The sequence below is a fragment of the Neltuma alba genome, unplaced genomic scaffold (assembly GCF_004799145.2).
Source record: "Neltuma alba isolate B1F8T4 unplaced genomic scaffold, ASM479914v2 tig00010596_pilon, whole genome shotgun sequence".
In the NCBI taxonomy this organism is placed as follows: domain Eukaryota; kingdom Viridiplantae; phylum Streptophyta; class Magnoliopsida; order Fabales; family Fabaceae; genus Neltuma; species Neltuma alba.
In genome coordinates this window covers 153,650-179,851 of record NW_021635458.1, presented here as the reverse complement: position 1 = coordinate 179,851, position 26,202 = coordinate 153,650, and the positions used below count along the sequence as shown (strand labels likewise).

Here is a 26,202-nt window from a genome sequence, read left to right as displayed (position 1 = left end):
AGAAAACGAACAGAAAATTTCTCACGTCTATGATAATACAACCAGGGTCCTCAGAGCCAACTGTTTATTCTGCACCATGATATGAACAAGACATACATATTTCTAAATGGACGTTAGTTGAGCAGACAGATACTCTTACTGATGGCCCGAAAAAACAAGGGGCAGGTGCTTTTACCGCATAGGTTGCTGGTTATAATGATTCTTCTCTTTCTTTTTTGCAGCCGCAAGCCTAGCACTTCTCGCAGCAGCCTCTTGAGCAGCAGCCCTTGCAGCAGCGTCCATTTCTTTACTTGATTTCTTCTTTTTAATCGAAGCAACTTTCTTAAGACGCTCTTTAACATCAACAGTGGACGTATCCTCCTCCATGTTTTCTGAAGCAGCAACCTCATCACCAACATTGTTTGCATCTGCAACATTGGGCTGATCCTGCGATTCTTTCACCTCCTTGGAGGATTTGTCCTTCTTTTTCTTCTTCTTTGCACTTTTGGACTCCGCAGTAATGTTTTCTCTCTTTTCTCCATCAGCCTCAGCATCCCTCTTATCTTGAGGTGCACCTGGAACGCATCATTTTTTTTTTGGGGGGGGGGGGGGGGAGTTGTTAAAGCAAAATTCACGAACACAAGTAACCCAGAATAATTGCAACCTCACGATCCGCAATGGAAGTTTGCTATTCCAACCAAACATGAAGTTTAACAAAGGCAAGAGTTATAGCTCAAACGAACTTAATAGTTCCAACAGAAAAAATAAAGGGGAACAAACAAGAAGCAAAAACTGAACTTTTTTCAAGGGATAAAGTATGATGGGGAAAAAACATGCCATGGCACTCAATGTATTTTACAAAACAAATAATAAACAATGTCTAGGTCACGAAGCATATAATAATGCATAATTACCTCGTGACTCATCTTGACCATTACTCTCTTTCTGTGCAACACCAAAATCTGCCAAAAGAGCCTCAAGCTCTGCAAGTTCTTTCTTCTTCCTTTCTTTTTTGGAGAGTTGCCGTTCTGCCTCCTTTGGTGCCAGGGAAACTTCAGCAGGCTTCTTAACCTCATGCTCAGGGTTTACAGACTGCTCAGGTTCATGATCATGCTCTTCCTCAGCATCATCATCCCCTTCTTCTAAAATATCTTCCTCACTCTCACTTTCCTGAAATCAGAGAAACTATCAATTATCGTAGGTCAAATCCAGGACGTCACCCTCCTGATACACAATACAAGAGATCATGATAACAAGGAAAAAAAAAGGCATGGAGAACAAACCAAATGTCATCTAGAATGAAATCATCCACTGTTTCCAAAAATAAAACCCCAATACATCACATAACATGCAAGAAATGAAGGAGATGTTATATTCTTTCTTTCTTAAGGATGTGAATGTTATGGGGTGTTTGGCAACCTCCAAACCATGGTTTCATAAATACTTTTCCACAAAACGAGACAAATTCCTCCACATATTTACTTCGTAAACGTAAAAACCCTTCTGAAACCATGGTTTGATTTCTATCCAAACACCCCCAAACCACCTTTATTTACCACTATTTTCATTATTCACCGTCATTCATCAAGAATCAGACCTATTGTCCATGGAAAGGGATGTCTGGCAATACAGACATGAGTCGTATGACCCTTATAGCATTCAATCACAAGCAAGGTGGTAAAAACAAACGCCCTTAGAGCTCAAGATGCCTAAAACACCTTCCAGAGAGGCACTAAGAAGCAGCATTCCCAATGTACTAAAATAACGGAAACTCAAAATGTGGTCGTCATCCACCGATAATCATCAATTTCTTTTCCGTTTTGTAGATCATGTGCTTCGTAGTGTGGCTATGGTCCCTGCAGGCTTCCCCTTTTTGTGTTTTTCTACAATACCCAAAAAATATAATTCCTTACCCAATGTTTCAAAATAAGAAACAGCTATTCAATTCTCCTAAATCTCTGAGGCTAGATAAGATTTTTGTAACTATTTATCTTACCCTGTAACTTTTTTCCTAGTTTGTGTTTATAAGATGACCCTTTTCTTTTCAACTACAGGCACTAAAGCGGCCAGAAAAATCCCCAAAGGCACTCACCATCGCCCATGGTGCGAGAGGAGCTAGCCATGAATAACAACTCATCTCAGCACCTTAGGAGACGAATTTGACATCACTGATAACAAGCATGACAACACGATCATCACAGTGCTTGTATTATATCGATTTGATTTCAAAAATCGGTACCAATCAGATCAATGAACAGAATATAAGAACAATAATCCCCACCTCTACATAGCTCGGCTTCTCCTTACTCTGCTCCGGCTCGGATGCACCCCAGACAGACTGAGGCGGTGCAGTGGTCGCAAAATAGTCGTCATCGTCATCGTCATCAACGTCAGCCCAAGATTTGGCATTCAAGGGAGTGGGAGCCCAAAACACCTGGGGTTCAGGTTCCTTTGACTGAGCCTGTGATTTCGACGACCCCTTGCTCTTGCGCTCCTTATCGGACTTCTTCTTCTTCTTGAGAGCATCAAGCGCAGCAAAAACGTTCGTGTTGTTAAGCATCAACGAACCTTCGTCTCTCCTGCTTCCACCCCCTACCATTTCGTCGTATGCCCAGATCAACCAAAACCACCAGATGTCGAGTGATGCGAATAGTTTATATCAATCCGACGTCCGAAATGTAAACTTATCTCGGTAATTTAAATACAGCTACTCAGAATAAAGCATTTGCCAAATGAGGATCACTCCTGTTGGGTATAATTAAACTATAATACCAACTGCCAAAGGACTCTAGGAGATCAGATATTCGGGCAAGACAGTTGACTTCTCGATAAAAATATCAATACCAGCAAGGATAATTTTCAATTGATTACAAAAAATGAGATAGAGAAAGAAAATTAGGGTTCGAGAGCCCGTACGGGGAAAGAGGAGGAGCGAAAGGGAACGCGGTAAAACAAGAAAATCGAAAGTGAGGTGCCAACTTCTCCGGTTAATGATACCTAGGGTTTCAACGGAGAAGAGAGGATAACGTAAGGAAACAGGCACAGGATAGAGCTTTTTATAGGTAGTGTGGAATTTACAGAATATTGGTTTTAAGTATTTTACTCGCTTGCGAGTTGATTTTCGGATATTTCCAAATGTGGAAGGAATAAACACAAGGTGTCGTTTCAAAAACTTACACTCTTTCAATGTAAAAGAGGGACATACTAGTAATAATTAATAAACTAGGAAATGGCAATGCTGTAATGAGTGATAATGTCACGTTGGCAACAAAAACAAAAAAAAGGAGTGATCATGTCACGACAATAAGAAAATGAGTGATAAATAGTACATTTTATTTCTTAAATAAGTTTATCAATATGTACAAGTTTTATTTTAGGAAAATCATGGCATACGTAATAGAACAGTGAGTGTGTAATAATTATGATTTTTGTTTACTTGTATATTAACGATTGATGATTCTGCGCCAATATATTTTTTCCTTATTTCTGATGAAATTTTGCTTGGTAAAATAAAACTCAGTAAAAATAAAATTAACAAATCGGATTAAAAATTAAATAATTTCTGAAAGTAAAAGCAGAGTTAATTAATGAAATAAAAAGTACATATTTCTAAGCAGTTAAAATAAGATTTAATATACAAAAATATCTAAATTAAAATCAACTATGATTTATTGGTTGTATACTACCATGTGCAATGTAATGTGGTGCTCCCGTATCTTGGTCAAAAAACAAATGCAACGCACCTTTATTCTTCCATAAGCCGGAATTAAATGATCATATTAAACTGTAAACGAAAACAACAGAACCCCTTAGAACAACAACCTCGATTCCAAGATGGCATCAAAAGTACAGATTTGAGGTTGAAAACTCATCCAAGTTCATCATCCTTCCAGGAGATCCCTAGGCCTAGTAAAGACGAGATGCTCATTCTAAATGGAACACCTTCAGTTAAATTATGAACCAGAAAACTTATCAGATGGCGTATTTACAGCATTACTACAGTAGTAGATAAACAGCCGTCATGCCCAGCCGTTCAAAATTATAAAACTCATGGTTCGTAACCTTGTTACATAAATCATAAAACACAAGTCTCATAGTTGTCATACAGGGTGCTATATAAAGTATAATCATTACAAAAACTTGGGAAACCGGAAAGGAACTTAAGACTGAAGAACTCTATAAACGGCTAATCAGTTATCACCAGTAAGAAGACCGTCACTTCTGTTTTCATATTCGTTAGATTGTCTTTTAATAATGATTAAGCCACAAAAAATAGGAAAACCATAAGGAAAAATATTAGTACGAAAAATATCTTGATCATCAACCGCTATTAGAAGATATGCTATTCAGATACTTTAATAGAGCCCCCTGTGCTCCCTCTACATTTGCCAACGTGTCATCCATGTTCTCATCAATCCTGTAAGTAGAAAACTTACTCAATCTGAATGTCTTAAATTCAATAGCCAGCGCCAGATAGAAAACAAGGAAACAATTATCAAATACCAGGAAAATGAAAGCCAGTTCACCTGGTCTGCAATCGAAGCATATCTAAGCAATTTTGAGGTGTTAAACTATAAATTTTTTTAATAATTACGGGATTTTCCTCCATATTCACTTTTATACTCGTCAAATTGCCTTCACTTGGAACACATTGTGGTGATGATAAGACAGTTGTAGTTGTGCCTTCTTTCACAATCAAACGAACGTAATAACTATAAATCAAGCATTAGATGGGAGGAACAACCATCCATAAACAAAACTATCACTGCCTCTAGTGCTGCTGCCAAATATGAACTACAAACCAGTCCTCCTCAGAGATTCATTTAGGACCTCAGGGTATAGTGCAGACTATTCAGCAACATCCCATCCCATTGATATTTCCAAGATATTAAAAATCAAGCTCATATGTCACTCCTCATTTACTACCAGAATATGAATAGTTTAAAAAACGCAAAAAATATTCATAAACAAGGAAAGAAGGGGAGATGAGCTAGAAAATGAACACCTAGATTTTCTTCATTTGTATTATCGAATTCTATCCTCCCAAAGAAAGATGAGAGAGTAGACTAATTCGCCCCGCATACTGAAGAGGAAATAGGTCTATGCCAAGACTATAACAACTTAAAATAAGTAGGATCAGGGAAGTAAACTAAAGCAATAAGAGGAATGAAAGCATGTGATCAGACTCCTTTAAAGTGTAAGATACATTTTAGAGATAGAGTGTAGACAGTGAACACAATGACCATCAGCGAAGGAATGAAAGGTTTTGAACCTTTTTTTTTTTCAAATCCAAGGACTAGGGGTGCATAACGTCATGAAGACCCAAAACATTGACAAATATGTTTTAGCAAGTAGTTACGTTGAGCACAAGTGAAGGATTAGAAGAAGAGGAAGAACCTGACAGCAATCTCTCCTTGTTGGGAAACAAGTGTTGCCAATTGATTGAAGATGTTGCCTAACTCATGAATAGTGGACTCGACATTCTGAAGAGCTTCAGCTCTGCTTTGCATGTAGCTATCTTGCAACGGAACTAACTGGTGTTGCTACTGCAGCAAAGGTTGACGATCTTCCTGCGACTTTGATCCGAAAAAAATTGTTGGTGGCAATGGATTAATCAGTTTAGGAACCAGTTCAACGGCATAATAGGCTATTCATCTTATGGGGGCAGGGGTATTCATCGGATAGGAGTATTTTGCAATTAAAATATTTGATCTTGGCCATTTCATCCTTAACCCCATCCCCCAATCCTTTCTATGGACTTAGGCAATCCATTGCCAGCCATCGTTTGGTGAAAATTTCTTCCCAATAATGTCAAAGTTTTTTTGCCCATGCCACTCCATTTCATTCCACCGAAAATAAAATTCCCAAACATATAGAAGAAAAAGCCTCAGATCAAGGCGAGCAACCATATAAGTAATTGAAGGCAAGAAATTAAGTTAAGCCAATGAAGATCTCACCGAAATCAAAGGCTGCGAATTTTTGCTTCTGTAGTAATAAGAACTTAGAATCATCCCATCATAGAGAAAGAGATGATTCAGGATATAGTAGTTATACTGATACTAGTTCATAGGATACGAACATTGGTGCTGGCCGTCAATCCTCAACCTTAACTAAAACCAGGGTAATGTAAAACAGAACCATAACTTACTTAGAAGCCATATGTGCTGAAGACGATGGCCCACTAGCCCATAGGGGTGCAATGGCATTAGAAGCACTAGCAGCCATTCTCGAAGCTAACGGGTGTTAGCGGACAAATGGGTTAGCAGAATCCTTTGAAGAAGTGGAAGAAAACAACTGTCTTCTGTTCTCATGTACTCTCAAGTTCTTCATAGAAATATAAATAATATCACACACCAGACACGCAAGATAATGTAAAATGTGAACAAGATCAAAGGGGAAAAAACAACTCAGTCAATTGAATGTGCCAAAAAGGAAAAAAGCAGAATGGCATCATGAAATAATAATTTTACCGAGCAACCACGCAATTGCACTAGCAACATACCTCAGTTCGCATGGTTAGGACTTCTCTAAACTCTTTCGTGGCACTCATCAATCGATTTTTAAGGTCGTCCACAACTGTGGTTGAATGACTAGTTGTGTCGCTAGAGATAATTCCACTCTCATGTCTAGAGACTCAATAGCTAAAGATCCACCACGACTGAGTTCAATGCAGTAATATCTTGCTTAATAATTGCGGTAAGCTCTTGAATTTCCATCGCTGGGTCATCAAAAACCGAAGTCCTTTTTGCCACTGTGAATCAAAATGAGCACAACGTGACTTGTCAACATTTGCGAGGTTTGATTGTAACTGCTCCATGAGCAGCATTCGGCACCAGCATTCACCATGTAGTGGTGATTTTAGCAGAAGTTAGCAATCAAACACACCACAGATCTCGAAATACATTTTTATTGTTTGGGGGGATTCATCTTGTTTAACTTGTTAATTTTTTATTATGAGGCCTCAGTCCAATGAGCTTGTGTATGACGACGGGAGGAGGGTGCACGGGAAGGTCTAATCAGATTATGGTATAAATATTCTCCGAATTCAATTATACTTACACTTCACCAGCTTAGCGAGCTTGTTAAGACATCTGGTGTATTCGATATCCAATCTTGGAAGCCCTCCTATTGAACTCTGACTGGATTGCTACATCAGATTGCAATTCTTCCTATCTCGAACTGCTGGTTGGCCCATTTAGCCCTGATCCTGAAGTTAGTGATTTCTTTAGCCTTTCCCCAATGCTCTCAAATTCTTGAGTACGATCCCTAAATGAAGATTGTGTTGATTTCACAGACATATTTGATGCCCGCCGTTCAACTTCAGAAATCAGACTAAAAAGTTTTGAATATCAATTACCCGTAAAAAAAATGCCAATCCATAACCTCAGTACAAGAAATCCGATTTTCGCTCTGGCGAGAACCAATAATAGAAAGGAGAAAAAGAAAAAAATTTCAGTAAGCTGCCTAGCTGTTTGGTACACAGGAAACAAAAAGGAGAAAAAGAAAAAAATTTCAGTAAGCTTAATTTAAAATTTTTTCAAAACGGGGTTAAAACAATTATTTTTTATTATTTTTTTATTAAAATTTTAAAATTTCACTTTTTTAATTTTTAAAATCCAATTTATTAAAAAAAATTTCTTCCTCCCCTCCGCACTTTTTCATTTTCCCGGTACCAAGCACTTCCTAAATCTTTTCACCCGAGCCAGACCCAACTTCCAGACCCTCGGCTGAAAGGGTCGAATCCTAGCCGTTAATATCTCAACCTCCTCCTCGAAAGCTTACATCTGGGTCGTTGAATGTACACATCGACGTAGAAGACCCCGAACCTGGCCAAAGATTTTCAATCCAACGGAGTCCTCTCTCCCACGTGTAGAATCTAAAAAATTCTCCGTAGTTTCGAGCTATTTCCCATTTCGATCAGTTCATCTTTTGTTATTTTCGATCTAAACCCTGGCTCCCCAAGCCCTAGTTCTTGCCCGTCTCTCGCGGTAAAATTGGACCCAAAAAAAAAAAGAAACAGAGAACTCGGAATTATCGTAAATTTAATATCATACTCATGGGCTCTTTTAGGGTTCCAATTCCCAGTTGTGAGATTCAAGCCCCAACCCATGATTCATGATAGTGATCTTCATGATTCGTTGGAAGTAACGATTACTTCGTGTTCGTGGTGTGTCCGTTGAGGTAGGTAACGTATTATAATTTTGCGATTTATATGTCTGGTGCTGTTCATTGAAATCCTCCTAGTGCATTGGACATTGTCTGTGGCCTTAGTCTTTGTGTTGGTTGAGGAATTATTTTTTATTTTTCATCAGTTTGGTGTTACAGATCTGTAAGACGTGTACAGGAATGTATAATGGAATGTGAAATTCAAAAAACTTCGTTCCGGGTGTCTGTACTGCTTGTTGTTAATGGAAGATAGAACAGAGAACTCCCATGGCATTGCAATTCCCAAAAAATCGAGATCATTGGATCTTAAAAGTTTATATAATCTGAAAGTTCCAAAAAAGACTCCTAAGAAGAACTTGAAGAGACGAGGTGGTAGCCATGAGGATGGTGATCAGAAAACGAACCAGAAAAAGAAGATCAGAAAGGAAATGTCTCTGAGTAGCTTAGAAAATGCTGATTGTAATATTAAAAAGGTTGTTGATGGAGAATGTTGCATTGGGCCAAGTTCATATGAATTGCAGTCAGGTCTGAGTCAGAGACTGAGTAGCAATAATGGGTTTTATAGGGTTTCGCTTGGTCTTGGTGATAATGCTGTTCATATCCCGAAGCGAAAGAGGGGTCTTGTGAGGCGTAAGAAATTTGAAACAGGTCAAGGACAAAATTTGTCCGGGCAGACTAGTAGTAAAAGTGGCCATGGTGATCAAATGCCTGAACTAATTAGGGATGATTCGGGCCAGGGTGCTGAGTCTTCAATGTTTAAACAGAAGGATATTGATGAATTTAAAGAAAACATGAGTAGTGATTCAAATTCAGTTCAGCATTTCGAGGGATATGAAGACTCTTCCTGTTATGCTGTTGTAAATAGCGGTGATTCTATAAAGACGTCAAGGAAAAGAGACAGGAAGCAAAAGATTTTGGCTCCAGATAGTGTTCCCATGGAGGCTGGAACTGCAATTAGAAATAGTAAACTTTCTGGTAATTTGAAGGAAGATGATGAAGAGAATCTTGAGGAGAATGCAGCAAGGATGCTATCCTCAAGGTTTGATCCCAGATGTACTGGCTTTTCTTCTACTGGTAATTCTTCTATGTTGCCATCAGAAAATAGTGTATCCGTTTCACTATCTGCTGTTCGAAATCTGGTAAGCCATGGGTCAAAGTCTCTGTCAGGTTCAGAATCAGCATCAGTTGATGCAGCAGGTAGAGTCTTGAGGCCAAGGAAACAACACAAAGAAAAGGGTAGTGCCCGGAAGAGGCGTCATTTTTATGAGATTTTCTTAGATGATCTGGATGCATATTGGGTTTTGAACCAGAGAATAAAGGTTTTTTGGCCGTTAGACCAGCGTTGGTACTTTGGAATGGTCAATGACTATGACAAATCAAAGAAACTTCACCATATTAAATATGATGATCGAGATGAAGAATGGGTTAATCTTCAAACTGAGAGGTTCAAACTCTTGTTACTTCCCAGTGAAGTTCCAGGAAATGCAGGCCATAAAAGATCTGCAATGAAAAATAGTTCTGTTCAGCAAAAAGGAAGCAAGTCCCGAAAAGAAAGACAAGGAAAATTGATTACAGAGGATGATAGCTGCAGTGGAAGCTTTATGGATTCAGAGCCTATAATCTCTTGGCTTGCCCGGTCTTCTAATCGGGTTAAATCTTCTTCTTTTAATGGTGTGAAAAAACAGAAAACCTCTGCTACATCTTTGAAACCGGCCTCATCATTATTGTATGAAGAACCCGCTGGAGGTCAGGGAGTACCTACGAGCTCCTTGAGAGGAGGTAAAAGCAATCCGTCCTGTGATTCTGTATTGCTAGATAAATTAGGTGATAATTTTAGAGAGCAGCCGTCATCAGAAAATGCTACTTGTTCTAGAGAAGGTAAAATGCCTATTGTTTACTTTAGAAGGCGGTTTCGCAGGTTAACTCTGGCATCCCATCATGTGTCCGAAGGAGAACCTGTTATCATAAGTGCCCCTGGTTCTGTTTTCTTTGATCCTTTGGTTGACAGGCTAAATGATATAAATGAACCTGATAATAAAAGCTTTGACACTGATGGGCCTTTGTTCTTCACTTACAATGTGGGAGGTATATCAGAAATAAGACTTCTGGACTTGGAGTCAGCAGCACTTAAAATTGACATAAACCTTCCAATAAGATCGGCACGTAATTATGAATTGGAGAGCTTGTGGTTGCTTAATGCTGTATTGCTTCTTCAGTATGGTGCAGTTATGACGAAGTGGCCAAGAGTTCATTTGGAGATGCTTTTTGTTGATAATGTAGTTGGGTTGCGGTTTCTATTGTTTGAAGGCTGCTTGATGATGGCTGCAGCCTTCGTCTTTATGATCCTTAGGGTATTTCTTGAATCTGCTGAGCAGGGAAGTATGTTGACATGCAACTACCAGTTACATCTATTAGATTTAGGTTTTCAGGTGCGGATGATGTCAAGAGGCAGGTTGTGTTTGCATTCTACAACTTCTCTAGATTACAGAGTTCAAAGTGGATGTATTTAGATTCTAAACTTAAGAGGTATTGCCTCCTCAGTAAACGCCTCCATATCTCTGAATGCACATATGATAACATCCACGCACTTCAAAATGGATTAAGCGAGTGCCCAATTGCTGCCATCAATGGCAAGCCGTTCTCATTTAAGGTACTTCCTCAGTATTTCCTGTAACTAATTCCATATCTCTCTTCTCTCTAAATATTTGATATTCGATATCTAATTTATTAAATTATTCTTTTCCCTCAATGTTAAGTTTGAATTGTTATAGTTGAACATTTTTTCCTGTCAAAACTCCCAAGGTTTTAAAATTCACGTCAAGTTTATTTATGTCAGGAGTATCTTAAATGAAATTGTGTAACATCTGCATGAACAGGTCATGCCTAAGAGGACGGGAATGGGGATTAATTTTATGGGAATTTCCTCAGACTTCGCTCCAGTTGATGCTAGTCAGCCTTCTGTTGCTGCCAAGAGGAAGCATCCGTTATTTGCTCTTTCTTTTGCTGCTGCACCTACCTTTTTTCTTAGTTTGCATCTCAAGTTGCTGATGGAGCGGTCAGTAAATCATTTAAGCTTCCGTGATCATTCATCAGTAGATGATCAGGAAGATGGTTACTCTAGCATTGATGATTGCTCTCATAGCAATGCAGAAATTAATTTAAAGAAAGATATGATGACTTTGTCAAATGGTGTTGCTTGTGCTGAACCAAACCTCATAATTAGTCCCTCTGTTTGCAGTGATCAAATTGCCCCTGGTAATTGCCAGATCATTGGTCTTAGTGCTGGTGGCATTTCTGGTTCCCCTGGTTCTGAGAGGCTCAGTTCTATTCAGTTGCACGAGTGGCAATCCCATAATTCTGGGTTAGAACTATGCTCTTTACCTTCAAGCTCCTTAGTTGACAAAGATAAGGCCGATGATGTTCCCCATTCTTTTCTGGGAGACCTCAATGTTCAAATTCCTTTAGCTGACCAAATCGGGAAGCCTGTGAATGATGATTTGCAGAGTGCCCATGATTCTTGTGATTTGTCTTGGAATGTAAATGAATGTGTCACTCCAAGCCCCAAATCACCTGGTCCCAGAAGTTCTTGGCAGCGAAACCGAAATAGTTCCTCAACATTTGGCTTCCTGTCACAAGGGTGGTCTGGTGGAAATGTTGACTCTTTTCACAATGGTTTCAGTAATGGACCCAAGAAGCCACGAACACAAGTTTCATATTCACTGCCATTTGCTGGGTATGATTTCAGTTCAAAGCACAGAAACCCTAATCAGAAGAGCTTTCCTCACAAGAGAATTAGAAAGGCTAATGAAAAGAAGTCATCGGATGTTGCCAGAGGCCCTGAAAAGGATTTGGACTCCTTATCTTGTGATGCAAATGTTTTGATCACCATTGGTGATAAAGGGTGGAGAGAATCTGGAGCCCAAGTTGTACTAGAGCTGTTTGATCATAATGAGTGGAAGCTTTCTGTAAAATTTTCAGGGATTACTAGGTATTCATATAAAGCACATCAATTTCTGCAGCCAGGATCAACAAATCGTTACACACATGCTATGATGTGGAAAGGAGGGAAGGATTGGACCTTGGAATTTGCTGATAGGAGCCAGTGGGCCCTTTTCAAGGAGATGCACGAAGAATGCTACAATCGGAATCTCCGTGCTGCTTCTGTTAAAAATATACCTCTCCCTGGTGTTCGTTTGATTGAGGAAAACGATGACAATGGGACTGAAGTTGCATTTGTTCGTGGCCCAAAGTATTTTCAGCAAGTTGAAACAGATGTTGAGATGGCTTTAAATCCTTCTCATGTCTTGTATGACATGGATAGCGAGGATGAGGAGTGGGTTTCAAACATTCAGAATTCTGAAAAGGGAAACAGTAGTTTGGAGGGAATTTCGAAGGTGTTTGAGAAGATAATGGACATGTTTGAGAAGGCTGCATACTCTCGACAATGTAATCAGTTTACATCTGATGAAATAGAGGAAATCATGGGTAATATTGAGCCCTTGTGTTTAGTCAAAACCATCTATGGGCATTGGCAGCAAAAAAGGCAGCGAAAGGGAATGGCTTTAGTTCGGCATTTTCAGGTACTTTCCCAATTATAGATCTTATTTAAGTATTTGTTTATCACCTTCTGGGACTTTGTCTATGTTGGTCCCATTTAGTGACTGAATATAAAGTAATAGATTACCCAGGAGAGATAAAGAGTGGTCTCATGTGGGGATGGGAATGGGAAAGGAGGTTCAAAATTAAGAATCAACTTGTTCACTTCAAGTTGAAGATGAGAAGTTTTGACTCTGTAGCAGCGCTCAATTTAGTAAAATCCCCCAAAACCGTCTGTTGACCCGCAGGAAGTCAAGAAAACAACTGTCTTACCAAAGATAAGAGTGGATGAAAAAACTCCTGATTAAAAATCCTGTTATGATGTTGTTAAAAAAAAAAATCCTGGTATGATGTTCCATTTGTGAACACCTAAATCTCCAGAAGATCACACTTTTAGAGAATCCTAGAATGAATTGACAAGAAAAAAATTATGGAAATAAGACTCCTGTGATTGTATGAAATTATGTGGTTTTGGGTGGTAACATCCTTAATTCTGTTTGTTTTTGTGGGTTGTTGAGCATTTGAAAGATATTGTTAATTCCAGTGATTAAATGCTTGCATGAACTGCTGCAATTTGTTTTCAGAGGATTTGATGTTCGGGGCGTGCATCTACAATTCACTGTTTTGAATCCTCAGAGTGTTGTGCTCCTTTGTTATTTTAGAAAATAAATATTTGTATATCTGAATTGCTTTGGTGAGTTAAGTTTTATGTTTTATTGATTAGTTAAAACATTTGAGTGTGATGAACTTTGTTTAATTTCTCTATTGCTCAAATTGCTGCACGACTCCTACTATTTCCCACACTGATAATGTTATATTTCTTGTTTGCATGATCTTTATCATTGATTATTAATTTTCTGAAATATAATCTCTAAATGTTTGCTTTGCTCAGCCTCCTCTGTGGGAAAGATATCAACAAGAAGTAAGAGAGTGGGAGGCAGCTATGAACAAGAATAATACTCTCACTTCTTACGGAGGCCTGGACAAGGTTGCAGCTTTGGATAAGCCACCCATGTTTGCTTTCTGTTTGAAACCAAGGGGTTTGGAAGTACCAAATAAAGGATCGAAACATAGATCACAGAAGAAATTTTCAGTTTCTGGGCATACAAACAGCATGCTAGGTGAACAGGATGGTTTATACAATCTTGGTGAGTTTTTATTTTCTTGCTGACCCCAGTACTCTTACCTCATTAACACATAACGAACCTTTTCCTTACATGCGAATGTTGTTCACTCAGGAAGAAGAATGAATGGCTTTGTGTTTAGTGATGAAAAGCTCACATACCTAGGCCCTAATTATGACCCTTTGGATGATTCCCCGTTGCCACTGACCTCACCAAGGGTATTCTCACCATGGGAGGCTGGCAGCATGGGATATTTTTCACTGAGCAATGATGGGTATGATAGAAATCGAGTACCCAAACTTTACAGCAAGTCAAAAAAATATGGGTCGTTATATCATGATGATTCCCAGATGATGGCTCATCACGGTCATAGAATGTCCGGAAAGAGAAGTGGGGCTGGTAATTGGAATTTGAGTTATCACTGGCCAGGCCACAGGCAGTACAAATTAGATGGCCCTTACAGGCATGGGATTGAACAATTTGATGGTTCAGACCTTGATGAATATAAGTTGCGTGATGCCTCAGGTGCTGCTCAGCATGCACTTAAGATGGCGAAGTTGAAGAGAGAGAGGGCGCAAAGATTGCTCTACAGAGCAGATCTAGCAATCCACAAGGCTGTGGCTGCTCTTATGACTGCTGAAGCAATGAAAGCTTCTGAGGACTCAAATGGTAATAGGTAGATGAACCGACAAACATCTGACATTGTGGCACGTCATGGATTCCTTTAATTTATGACAGAGCTGCATAGAGGCAAGTAAGTAGATTCCTCCTCCTCCTCCTCCTCCTCTTCTTTTTGTGTGGCTAGACACGGGTCTGGTTTTTACTTTGTCAATTGTCCAGATAATCCGTAGTGAACTTCAGTCGTGAGGTCTGAGAGCAATGAGATGGAGATTTTGTTGCTTCAAAGCGTACTCAGCAAGCTCTGACCGCCAGACCTCTCTTCAGGTTGAGATCTGCAGTGCAGGACTGTTTCACCGCTGCTATCGGGTCTATGGAATTTTGGCTGTTAATATTTGTACAGATTTTTTCTTTATTTGGGTTTTTGCCCGTCTTCCTACTTTTCCTCCTTAACCTCGGGTTCAAATGTGCAAAATGAGAAGAGGTTGGGCTCAATAAGAAAAAAACACTTTGAATGGAATTACACCCTTTCTTTCAGAGATTAAGACGTAGTAGTCTGGCGTCTGATTTGCAAGGTAGTCCGCTGCTTTCTGTGGCACATGGCCCAGTGAATGCGGTTGCTTACTTAAAAGATTGGATAGTTAGACATGGACCAAGAAAAGAGAAATTAAGCCTTGAGAATGTGTTGGTTCTGCAGTGAATTGGCTATGTCATAGCATATGGTAAATACCCGATCCTCTTGTATTATATGTAAACATGATAACATGATATAGCCTTTCTGATCAGTATTTAACCATTGCTTTAGAATAGTGGCCAGGTACATCTTCAGCTCTAACTCCCTCATTAACATCTTGATTTTGAGCGCTAAACTTGAGGAAGTGGGGAATATGATGTGAAATTATTGTGCGCATCACGATGTTAGAGAACAACAAAGATCCTAGGCCCATGAACTGATGATGGATTAGCTTATTCTACTGTTGTGTTTCAATATCTCTGGGAAACGTAATGCTGATTTTGATGTCGAAGTATCACTTTGGGAAAGAATATCCGTTTGCCTGATTTCACTGCGAAAGTGTTGTCGTTGCCTTTTGTTGTATAGTAAAGTAATAAACTACTACACATTAAATTACTCAAAGGGGGAAAAAATTAACGGATGGCATTGAAGAATCTTTAGAGTAGCCACTGTTGGTTATATTGGTGCGATAATGACCAATCGTTTGAGAAGTATGAGTCAAGCTCCAAGCTGGAACATGAGAAGCAGACAGGCAACGTCGGATTGGAGCCTTACGGTAGTGTGCCCCTCAAAAAAGTGAAGGCAAAGATGTAAATATTTTACGCTCGCCATATCTAATTAGTGTCTTGTTAGAAGATGGCCGTCCACTTTATTGTAAGCTTCGCCGAGTGCTTCAAGGTTTTTATCCTTTTTCCTTCTAACATTCTGTCCCTTGGCGTCAACAAAAGTGCGAATAATTTTACTTTAAACGCCTATGTTATAGAGTGCGTAAGCTTGAGGTAATTCTGGTTCCAAGTAAAAGACCAATTCTTAAGGCCCATATATTTCTGACTAAAATATTTTGAATGTAGACTGACGCTTTTACGCGGAGCATCATTTTTTTTCTTGGTCAGATTCGGTTAACATATGTTTGAAGCACGTAGCTTGCGTCTTTCATTTTAAAAATTTTTATTTTTCAAATGCATAACGTTGAAATAGAAACTTAAGAATTTTTGTTGATGAAAATAATACTATTGAAATTATTTTGGTTATATTTTATTGAGAGAACTTTCCAAGATATGGAGGACATGCAAATAACACTTCCCAATTTATTCTATTCCTTACATAAAGGTAATCACTTACTCTAAAAACGAGAACTTAGTTACTCGTGTCAACCTAAATCTACAATAGAATGAATTCTACTCGTTGAATAAGGAAGAATCAAAAATTAAATTTAATGAATGCAGATCTGATGAAATAGGCAGGATCTTTTAATTTCAAGCTTGTTGAGTGGGATATTAGCTTAAAGGAACAAGTGGCTGATGAATCATGGATTCGGCAAATCATCAATCTATATTCTCATTCTTTACCGTGATAATGGAGATTGCATTCATAAGGTGAGAGAGTTGGTGAAAGCAGAAGTCTTATTCGGAGGAAATGGTCAAATGCTGATAAAGCCAATATGTTCAAATTATTGGTTTTTTGGGGGATTCCAAGAATTAATGCAATGGCGTCATGCCACAGCATTTGGCCACTACTAATCAGTTTTGCATCTGATCTTCAACTTCAAGAGATATATAATATACATATATATATGTGTGTGTATATGTATATATATATATATATTCCATTCCAGGCTGATTGATGACTTCTCTTGAGGTGATGATGGACACACAAGCTTGTCTCTTTTGGTCTAGTGGTTAGTTGTGTAATGACTTGAAAGCAAGAATCTTCGCTTCTTTTATTCTTGTCCAGCAAGAATCCACACCCACTCGCTCCCACTCTGTCATGCACACACAAATGGATACTGATGCAATGGACTCAACACAATCAAAAAAACTTATAGCCCCCTTTGCCACGAAGCAGGGGAGATTTTCCCCCTCTTTTAGTATTTATCATACTTCTAATCTTCTATAATAAGAGCAACGTGGCCTCTTTTTTTTTTTTAATTTTCCTTCTTTTTTATATCAAATTATGAGAGAAGTTTTTCTTTCATGAGGCCCCCAATTGAGCATCACATAACCAAAAATGGAAGGAAACACTCCATAATCTTGAAAAAAACATTGTTTTTTTGGTTACTCAGGGATTTAGAAGATTGAATTCAAGACCAAGTAGTTATCCCAGTCTCATATACCACATATTATATATACCAAACAACATTAACAACAAACTTTATTTCACTAGATGGGATAAACGAAGAAATTGCACTATTATATACCAAATCTTCATACATACGCGCACAAACTCATACATCTGGGGAGCTAATCAAGAGGTTCCACGCATCCAAATGGTTGAAAGTGGGTCACCTTTTGTCCAGTTCCTTAGATTGAGAAGAACAAAGACAATAACTCCACACAAGAACCCAAGTGCTGCACTCGAACCCACCAGTGAAACTGCTGTGCAAATGAGCATGACAAAGGAATCCTCTTTGGTGTTCATGTCCCTTGCAGCCATAGCCAGCTCTATCCCAGCAAACAGAAGCAACACCCCTAAGATACCCACTGGAAATTGATTCAATATCTGAGCTATTGAGCTTCCAAGAACCAAACCTAAGATTAATTTGGCTGTTCCCAGAAGAGCCACACACCCTCCACTTCTGCCTCCAAACTTGTATTGACCTGCTAGCCCACCTGCCCCATGACAGCTTGGCATGGCCCCAAACCACCCACCTACCAAGTTCATTAATCCCACTGTTACAGACACTGAAGTCACTGAAACTTCCTTTCCTGGAAATAGATCTGATGATAGCTTGCACACTGCTATGACTGAGTTCAGTATTGATAATGGGAGTTGAGGGACTGTGCCCTTTATGAAGCCTTGTTTCCATGAGTGTTTGGAAATTTTCACCAGTTGAAAAGAGGATGGTCCGAATTTGATGTCATGCACCACTTTGGGATTTCTTATGAAGGCCAGAATGACACCTAGTACAAACACTATGAAAGCTGAAGGAATAGAGAACATTTTGTTTCTGACTCTGCTTCTTCTCTTTATTGTTGCATCTTCTTCCATCTTGCGTTGTTGATCATTCAAATTGGTGCTTTCTCCGCCATGATGATCTTCGCCAGCTCCGTTTACTATGACAATAAAGCAAACACATACAAGAGCCAGGACCAACCCGTCCAAACCAAACCATCCTCGGTTCCCTAAAGACTTGGACTTTGGCAAGTCTTGTATCTTTCTGACGTATTTAACAGCGGTCAAAGCGAAGGATAGGCCTTGTGCAAGCTGAACCCCCCTGACAACGCATAAAGGAATGAACCTGTACACGAGCTGCATCAACCCCGTTATACCCAGCAGAAGCAAGACCCCGCCGGTCAAGATTCCGGAGGCCATGATCTCCGGCACTGCGAAACTGGGGTCGGAGATGGATTCGGCGGCGATGGACTTCATGGGCTGGACAGGCATAGGAACCCCATAAATGGCACCGGTGATGAAGTTGTAGATGCCAGTGAAAATCAATGTGGTGCCCAGGTTGAGGTCTCTGGCTAGAGTGAGAGCCAGTACTATAGGTATGTACGTGCCAAGGTCTCCCATGGCTCCATTCAGTTCCGCCCATTGAGAACGGAAAGCCAAGTTGGCTTTCAGTTTGAGAATCGGGTTGGTGGAGAAACCAGAGGCTTGAGTGTTTCGGAGTGCCTCAAGGTCTGAAAATGGTGTGTTCTGGGACGCCATGGATGATATTCGCTCGGACAAGTGTGAGTATGAATGGGAGTGCGGTTTACTTATAATGAGATTTTTTGGGGATGAGCTGATCATGTGAAAGGGAATAATGAGCAATTGGCATATGTACTGTGATAAAAATAATAATAATTTATTCCAAATCAATTTCGCCGTGTCTAAAATGTCCTAGTTATACCCCCACAACTTAGGTGCTCGTTCTGATCCAGAGTACTCCTCTTATTTTTAATATAAGATATATTTAATTACTTTGATTAAATTAAAAAAATTAATTAAGTTAGGTAATAATCATAAATATGACATATGTTTTCCAAAGTACCCTTAGTTAACTTCTTTAAAAAACTGACATTTCAAAAAATACTTTAAATTATTTTATTAAAAATATAAAACGGTAGAATTGATGTATGTGTGGAATTAATGAGTAATAAGTACTCACTTACTTTGTAAAATATATAGGTGTATTATTAATGAGTAATAAGTATTATTATGGTATTCAATTATTTAATACGGGTAACTTAGGAAAGAACTGGTAAATATAAGAAATAGGTCCTATATTTAGAACTAAGATCCACTTTTTAATTAGGTTCTATATTAAAGACCGGAAGAATAATAATTAGATGTATTGATATTTTATACGGAGTTTTGAGAAAATAAAACATATTTTATATTGATTAATTAATGTGTCTCCTTGAGGTGTTACTATACACCATGCAGAGAGGAAAATTACTTTAATACGTCTGCGCATGCAATGCTGCCAATGCACGACTGGCGCACCCTACTTTGACTCTAATAGAATAAATTATTTTAATAAGAAAATAATTTATTATTTATGTTTTAAAATATAAATATTTTTTATATTTTTTATTTCATTTTACATGTCTTTTTCAAGTTATTTTTTACCATGCTCTTATTTATGAGATGATCACTCCACATCAAGTATAGAAGTTAGTTTAAGGGTGTGTTTGGATGAAACCAAACCATGGTTTGGAAAATAGCTTCTGAAGAATAGATTCTGAAAAAATAGATTTTGGGAAGAATAGATTTTGTGAAAAAGTGATTTTAAGAAGTGTGAGTGTTTGGATAGTTGTTATTAGAAGTACTTTTTATATATACAAATTGGCATAAATTAATATGATAATTATAGAAAAAATATATTTTATGATATATTTTAATTTGAAGGAATAAAATTGTTAATAATATATTTTTTATTAACATATATTAATAATATATAATATAATATAATTAATAAATAATTAATATGTATATATATTTATAAGATATAAGATTAAATATATTTATAAAAAATATGTTTATAAAAAAACAACAAGATACATATCCTATAGGTTCTCACACTCTCCCCTTTTTCCTCCAAAAGTAAAAAATTTCTGCTTTTCTCAAAATCATGGTTTTGGAGTCAAAACCATGGTTTTGAACCCAAACCATAGTTTTGATTTTTTTAAGGGTGTTTGGCTAACATTTTTCCCAAACCATGGTTTGGGGTGCTTGCCAAACACACCATAAGAAGAGACCTTTCTCTCGAAATGTGTTATTGGATCTTCAACTTGAAGTCCATCCAATGGGCTTGCACCCTTTATCTTAATCAAATCACAACTTGGCCTTTTCAAGTTTTACAAAGACAATGAGACCAACACTTCCCAACTGCATTTGTTTTCTTATAGCCCCTACAACTATTTCCAGTGCTAAAAATTTCGCGCATTCTCATCTTCTTAATGCTGCTTTATGAGGGACATATCATATGCTTTGAGAATTTTAAAAAATTCAGACTTCAAACAAAAATAAGATTTGATGACAATGAATCAAAGACAGATCCTGTGTTTACACGTTATTTATCTTTAGGGCTCTCCCTGATCACCGTTTTACGTTAGATTCCATTGTTTTACACCTGTCAGCACATGGGCAATCAAGTTCGTCATTCTATGTGGTAAGTGGGATATCATGCATAACAAATCCTTAAACATCTATCTAGGCCCTCCCAAATCTAGGATGTCTCTCCTGAAGACTACGACGGGGAACCCCTCCATTTTTAGCAAGGGAATGCGCTTCTTACCGTTGAACCCACAGACAAATAGGTAATTGTCCTGCTCTCTGTTTCCTAATACTTGGATATTTCAAAAGCATAACCTTTTTTTTTTTTTTTCTAAAACACGGGTATCCTCTTATTGAAGATAATCCTATTTGAGATACCGTCAGGCATTAAATATGAACACCTTTCTTAATAGGGATTCAAATCTTAGTTTATTATGTTATGAGAGACTAACCATTCTGTTAGACCCAACTTTTTGGTTTCAAAAGCATAACCGGAGATGGTAAGGAAGATCATTGTAATTTTCTGACTAGGCCCAATAGTAAGCATTTAGATGATCTACCAAACAGGCCCTAACAGAAAAATAAAGCCGAAGGGTGCAGGGAGAAGTCTTGGTGCGAGCTGGGCCTGAGGCTTGACCGTGAGCAAACAAGAGGAGCTTGATGACGGGTGCGATAATTTTAGCAAACAAAAAAAATATTAAAAGCTAAAAAGAAAGCGGTAGGTGAAAACTATCCTAACTATAAAAACTTGTTTATAGTCTATAAAACAGGTTTTATAATTAAGAGAGAAAGTAGTAAAAAAATAAAGGAGCCTGGTGTGTCACTTTATGTCAAAAGCTAGATGGAAGGCCACGATCTCATCATCTCAATTCTCAAACCTTTTCGTACACATTACAAAAGTCTGATGTGCATTCGCTTTTTACCAAAAAGATAATAAATTTCAGAGATTGCTTAAGAAAGGGATGAACGCGATTTCGGTTAGATTGATCCCATTATATCATATCTGATCAAAAAAGTCGTTTTAATTTTGCTTTGATTGGACTTAATCGAGTCTTTTGAGTTCTACTGTTGCCCGGCACGATTACTTCGCTTTCCCTTTCTCCTCTCCAAGATTTTCTTTTCTTTTTGCTCTTTTGGAGTGGGATTCTCAAAACCAGGTAATATGGTATCACATCAGGTTCTGATAATGATAACGAGAGCCTAAGCATGCTCGATTGCTTTGTTCCTTTACCAATTGGTTATTTAGAAGCAACAGCATGTTCCATGTTTCATGGGCGCTGTGGAACAAGTCCAGCTGGTTCAGATTGCATTTCAGACAATTAACGTAAGATCCAGAATGTTGATTTAATACTATTGATCTAGGGAAAATTAAGGCTTGAGTGCATTAATGCAGAACGGAAGCCATTTGACCTTAACAGAAGCGACGAGTTTATTATCTTATTCCTGTGAGTTCGGCCACAGGAGTTTGCGGGTTGAACATCGTTAGGATGAAGCAGACATCATCGTCATAACATTTTTATCCATATGGATGGATTCTGCAAACATGGACGCATGTTGGAGGATGTCTGTTCTCCTCAACTCGCTCCTGCCCTTAGCCGGGAATTAGCGAATCAGTGTACCAGCAAATAAGCATCAAATTTTCCTTTGGCGTAACATGATCAGGGGAAATGAAGCACAGGTTGTACATACAATAGTAATATATAATTCAGTTAAAAACTTGTTCGGGCTGTATACGTTGATCCTTGAGATTATAAATGACAATGCAGGAAAGTCCTGAGGAGAAGCCAGAAAAATCGGCTTCTATAATTTGATGACACGTGTATGTGTATATATATATATATATGAAGTTATATTGATACTGGAAAAGCTTAATGAGAGCCATCATCCACCAAAAAGACGAAGTCTGAGAGCCCGAAGGCGCACACAGTGATGTACAGAACGATCATCCATGGCTGCAGATAGATGCACATAAAAGACAGCACTTATGTGAACAGATGATCAACTGCGTCTCTATTCTCATGACCATGGTGGCTGTGACTGAAAAGCTTCTAGCTACGTAGTAGTGAAGATCCTGGTTTCAAAAAGTTCCTCCTTGCTAATCTCTTGCTCTTGAGATTTTTCAGAAGGACTGGATTTCTGCAGTTTCTCATCAATCATGATCTCCAGATCACGGCAAGTCAAACTGCAAAATGCTTCATCACCTCTGCAGGATCACAAAGGAAGCCAGCCTCAGATAAATTTCTAACCAGCAAAGGAAATGCAAATCAAAACAAGAGATGCAATTTTGATAAGGCCACCAACCTATAAATGTAGATATCTTTTCCTTCATCCAGTTTCTTGTTGCAGTGGTAACAAAAACTCAGGAAATTGTTAGAGGGATACTGGTTTGGAGTCTGCGAGCAGTTAGTCAACGGGGAAACTCCATTTTCCTTCTCTTCATTCTTACCATGACCCCTAATATAATTAGAATGAGTTTCCAAGATGCAATCACCAAAAATATGAGTTGTTTTGGGATTGGGACCATGGGAAATCACACATGTGTAGTCTTCAGAGTTCTCAATCTCACCAGCAGATAGCGACTCAACAAGCTCAAGAGATGATACATGTTTGGAGTTCAATTCTGTAGGCAGGGAGGTGTTTGAGTTATGGTTTCTTTCGATAAAATGAGGAAAGATTCCTTGGGTGGACATATCTTTCACTGATGAAAAACCAGAGTCCGAATCATAGTTGGAAAGATTCAAACCAGAGAAGCTTCTAAATGGATTGCAAGAATCCATTGAAGAAGACCAGCTTTTCCTAAATGGTTCATACCCTAGGCAGGTTTCTCCTATTTCGAAAAGAGTATTGGAATCACCCTTGTGAATAGCAGATCTATTCTGGGTATAAGGAAGTTTACAAAAATCTCTGGGCAAAGACTTGGATGCCTCAAAAGAATTAGCATTGTTTAGACAATTTGAGAACTTAATTTTCATTCCGGGACTGATAACTGGAATCTTACTCTCTGATGAAGATATGATCTTCCCAGAAAATTCAGAAGAATCATTAAAAGAATCAAGTATGCTTAAGCCTACTTTGCTGCAATCCCAGCTCCTCAGGCATGACTTTGGAGTTCGGGCAGTGTCACCTGAAGTTGGAACCACTTTAACATCAAGAGGAGATGTTGGGCTCCTCATTGAATCAGAATCTAACAAGCTGTTTGGTACAAGACCCACAAACAAACGAGGGATGTTGAAAATTAAGTTGTTTCTGAAATTTGTCCCCAAACCGTGAGACTGAGAATGATAGTCCCAATTATGACCCGCGCGATGTTGATCCTTCTGGAGAGACCTGTTCCTCTTCCGCAGCATTGTCTTAAATCACCTGCAGAAAACAAACCAAGTTTGATCATGTAAGCAGAAGAACATAGAATGAGTTTTCAGTGAACAATATCAATATCCAGTGACAACGCAGAATAACATATGATGCCATGACGCCATATCTGTGAAAAGATTAAACCTTCTTGAGTGCGCATGGAACAAAGCAAGCATTTATGTTTGAAAATTTAAAGAAATTTGTGATACCACTTTTCTATTGGAAAAAAAAAAGAGCCAGAAAAGAAGATAAATGAATGAAGAAGCAATTATAGAGCTCCGATTAGACGACGAAATGTCATCTCACAAAGCAGAGAAATAAACGACATTATTGACGTCAAAAATACAAAATACAAAGGTAAAACGAAATTTTGAAGACTATCATAATAATGCTCGAGTCAATCCACATCCCTTCGCTAAACAGAGCAGCGTGATAATGAAGTCTTTAAAGAAAATGAAAAGTGAAACATCCAGAAATCGCACAAGCAGAAGAATCCCAGATAGAAAAGAAAGAGCATTTTATAACTATCAGAAGCTCAAATGAAACAGATTTATCATGCATACCAAAGGACACCTCAGAAGCCTTCCAGAGTAAAGTTGAGCAGAATCAAAACAGAAATGGACTAGAAATCAGAATCATTCAATCGAAAAAAAGGGACGGACAGTCATGACGAAGTGTGAAATAACAGAGAGGGAAAAACCGACCGGGGTCTTCTCTCCTTGTGCTCTGAGAACTTCCCAGGGATGGATGCTGAAGAAAGAAGTTCCAAATGCAGTAAAAATAAGGGCGGGGTGAAACTTGTGCCGTACTCTGCTATCTCTCTCCTCTTGCATGCCTCAAAATCAGCGAAGCAATGAGCTTCTGAAATACTCCCCTCTCTCTCACTAGACAGAGACGCGCTCTCTCTCTCTCTCATAAATAAAAAATAATTACTGTTCTGATTCTATTTATATAGAATAGAGAGACAGTTTTTTTATTTTATTTACAAGTTATTTTATTAAATTTTTATCATAAATATATCATAAATTGTTATATTTTAATAAAAAATAATACAATTTAAGATTTTTTTTAATTTATATGAAATATGTAATGTGTTAGAAGTGTTTTATAAAAAAAATGAAAGGAGTATACGACAGTACAATAGCCCACAGTATTGTATGCTTTTTCCCGTTTTGGCTCGATGGGTTCATAGCAAATCAGTGATGGGAAAAATAGGACTCATCCGGTAATAAATCGTGGATGAATCGAAGGGTTAGGCTGCAGTAGCATTAACCTTTTCGTTGTTAACTGGACAACGACTTGCAGACTCAAATCAAGGGGGTAGACGTCCAATTGTATGTTACTTATTGGCTCAAAAATCTCTTTTAATTAAAGCATCTTGTTCAATATTCAGCCTCTCACACGTCAAGTTCAGGTCATTATGACTCGTCTCTGCACACGAATTCCGTTTGATTAAGGGGTTTTACAGTATTCATTCATTAATTACTACCACATCATAAAACGTGTTACGTTCAACTTATTCCAAAGAACAGGGCTTTTTATTAAGAACAGAGCTTTGATGGATGGGTCAAATGAAAGGGAAGGTGAAAACAGATTTAAAGGGGCAAGTACAGCAGCAAAACCGATGGGAGAGGGGAGGGGTATGGGGGAACAGTGAATTCTGGAGAGTGGAGACGACAAAATAGGGAGGGAAGAAAGGGTGAATTATAACTGACAAAAGTGTCTGGTCAATTGACTGAGGAAAGCAGGCCCATTTCTCGCCCCTGTCCTTTCCCCATACATAAAACAACACACGCACCATTCTACCCAACAACATTAAAAATCAAATACAATAAAACTGTCCATGCGCCATTAAATCCCCGCTTGCTTTGAGTAGAAGACAAGCCACTCTCCTCCTGTTCTCTCTCTCTTGTCTCAGTAGAGAGGAGGCTTTGAATTACTGAGGCTGGGGGCTAAAAACCTATCAATAATCATTCCTTCTAAAAACATGAGAGGTGGCGGGTTTAATGTCGTTCAAAACTCTACGTTAGTAGTATTTGATTATCTAACTAGAAAAAGAAGAAAAAACAAAAGAAAATCTTCTGGTACATGATTTTATGCTGTTGCATTCTGGTTCTGGGAAACGGATCGTTTGTATTCCTAAATATTTTT

General features: G+C 38.3%; 4 protein-coding genes, 1 long non-coding RNA gene and 1 pseudogene across 5 annotated transcripts; 2 read left to right on the top strand and 4 right to left on the bottom strand.

The window, feature by feature from the left end:
* Positions 1 to 2,990, bottom strand: LOC114757446 (DNA ligase 1). Its single transcript, XM_028946508.1, has 3 exons — positions 2,261 to 2,990; positions 894 to 1,149; positions 1 to 554 (listed from the first exon to the last, which is right to left on the bottom strand). The coding sequence occupies exons 1-3, from the start codon at positions 2,576 to 2,578 to the stop codon at positions 172 to 174; spliced, it is 957 nt and encodes a 318-aa protein (XP_028802341.1). The 5' UTR covers positions 2,579 to 2,990; the 3' UTR covers positions 1 to 171.
* LOC114757453 (uncharacterized) lies at positions 121 to 23,748 on the top strand. The gene is made up of 3 exons (XR_003741565.1): positions 121 to 189; positions 21,405 to 21,418; positions 23,735 to 23,748. It is a non-coding gene; the product is annotated as an uncharacterized LOC114757453 (long non-coding RNA).
* Positions 3,980 to 7,412, bottom strand: LOC114757452 (syntaxin-32-like; annotated as a pseudogene).
* LOC114757440 (uncharacterized) lies at positions 7,909 to 15,293 on the top strand. Its single transcript, XM_028946501.1, is given in 7 exon segments — positions 7,909 to 8,160; positions 8,292 to 10,524; positions 10,527 to 10,795; positions 11,022 to 12,725; positions 13,634 to 13,889; positions 13,980 to 14,619; positions 14,706 to 15,293. Coding segments are annotated over 5 exon segments (4,932 nt in total). The 5' UTR covers positions 7,909 to 8,160; positions 8,292 to 8,387; the 3' UTR covers positions 14,546 to 14,619; positions 14,706 to 15,293.
* On the bottom strand, positions 17,270 to 18,896 carry LOC114757443 (molybdate transporter 1-like). The gene has a single exon (XM_028946504.1). The coding sequence runs from the start codon at positions 18,865 to 18,867 to the stop codon at positions 17,461 to 17,463; it is 1,407 nt and encodes a 468-aa protein (XP_028802337.1). The 5' UTR covers positions 18,868 to 18,896; the 3' UTR covers positions 17,270 to 17,460.
* Positions 22,387 to 24,895, bottom strand: LOC114757444 (FCS-Like Zinc finger 11-like). The gene is made up of 3 exons (XM_028946505.1): positions 24,756 to 24,895; positions 23,002 to 24,060; positions 22,387 to 22,903 (listed from the first exon to the last, which is right to left on the bottom strand). Exons 2-3 carry the CDS (start codon positions 24,045 to 24,047, stop codon positions 22,753 to 22,755), a joined length of 1,197 nt encoding a protein of 398 aa, XP_028802338.1. The 5' UTR covers positions 24,048 to 24,060; positions 24,756 to 24,895; the 3' UTR covers positions 22,387 to 22,752.
* Positions 24,896 to 26,202: the final 1,307 nt, after the last annotated feature.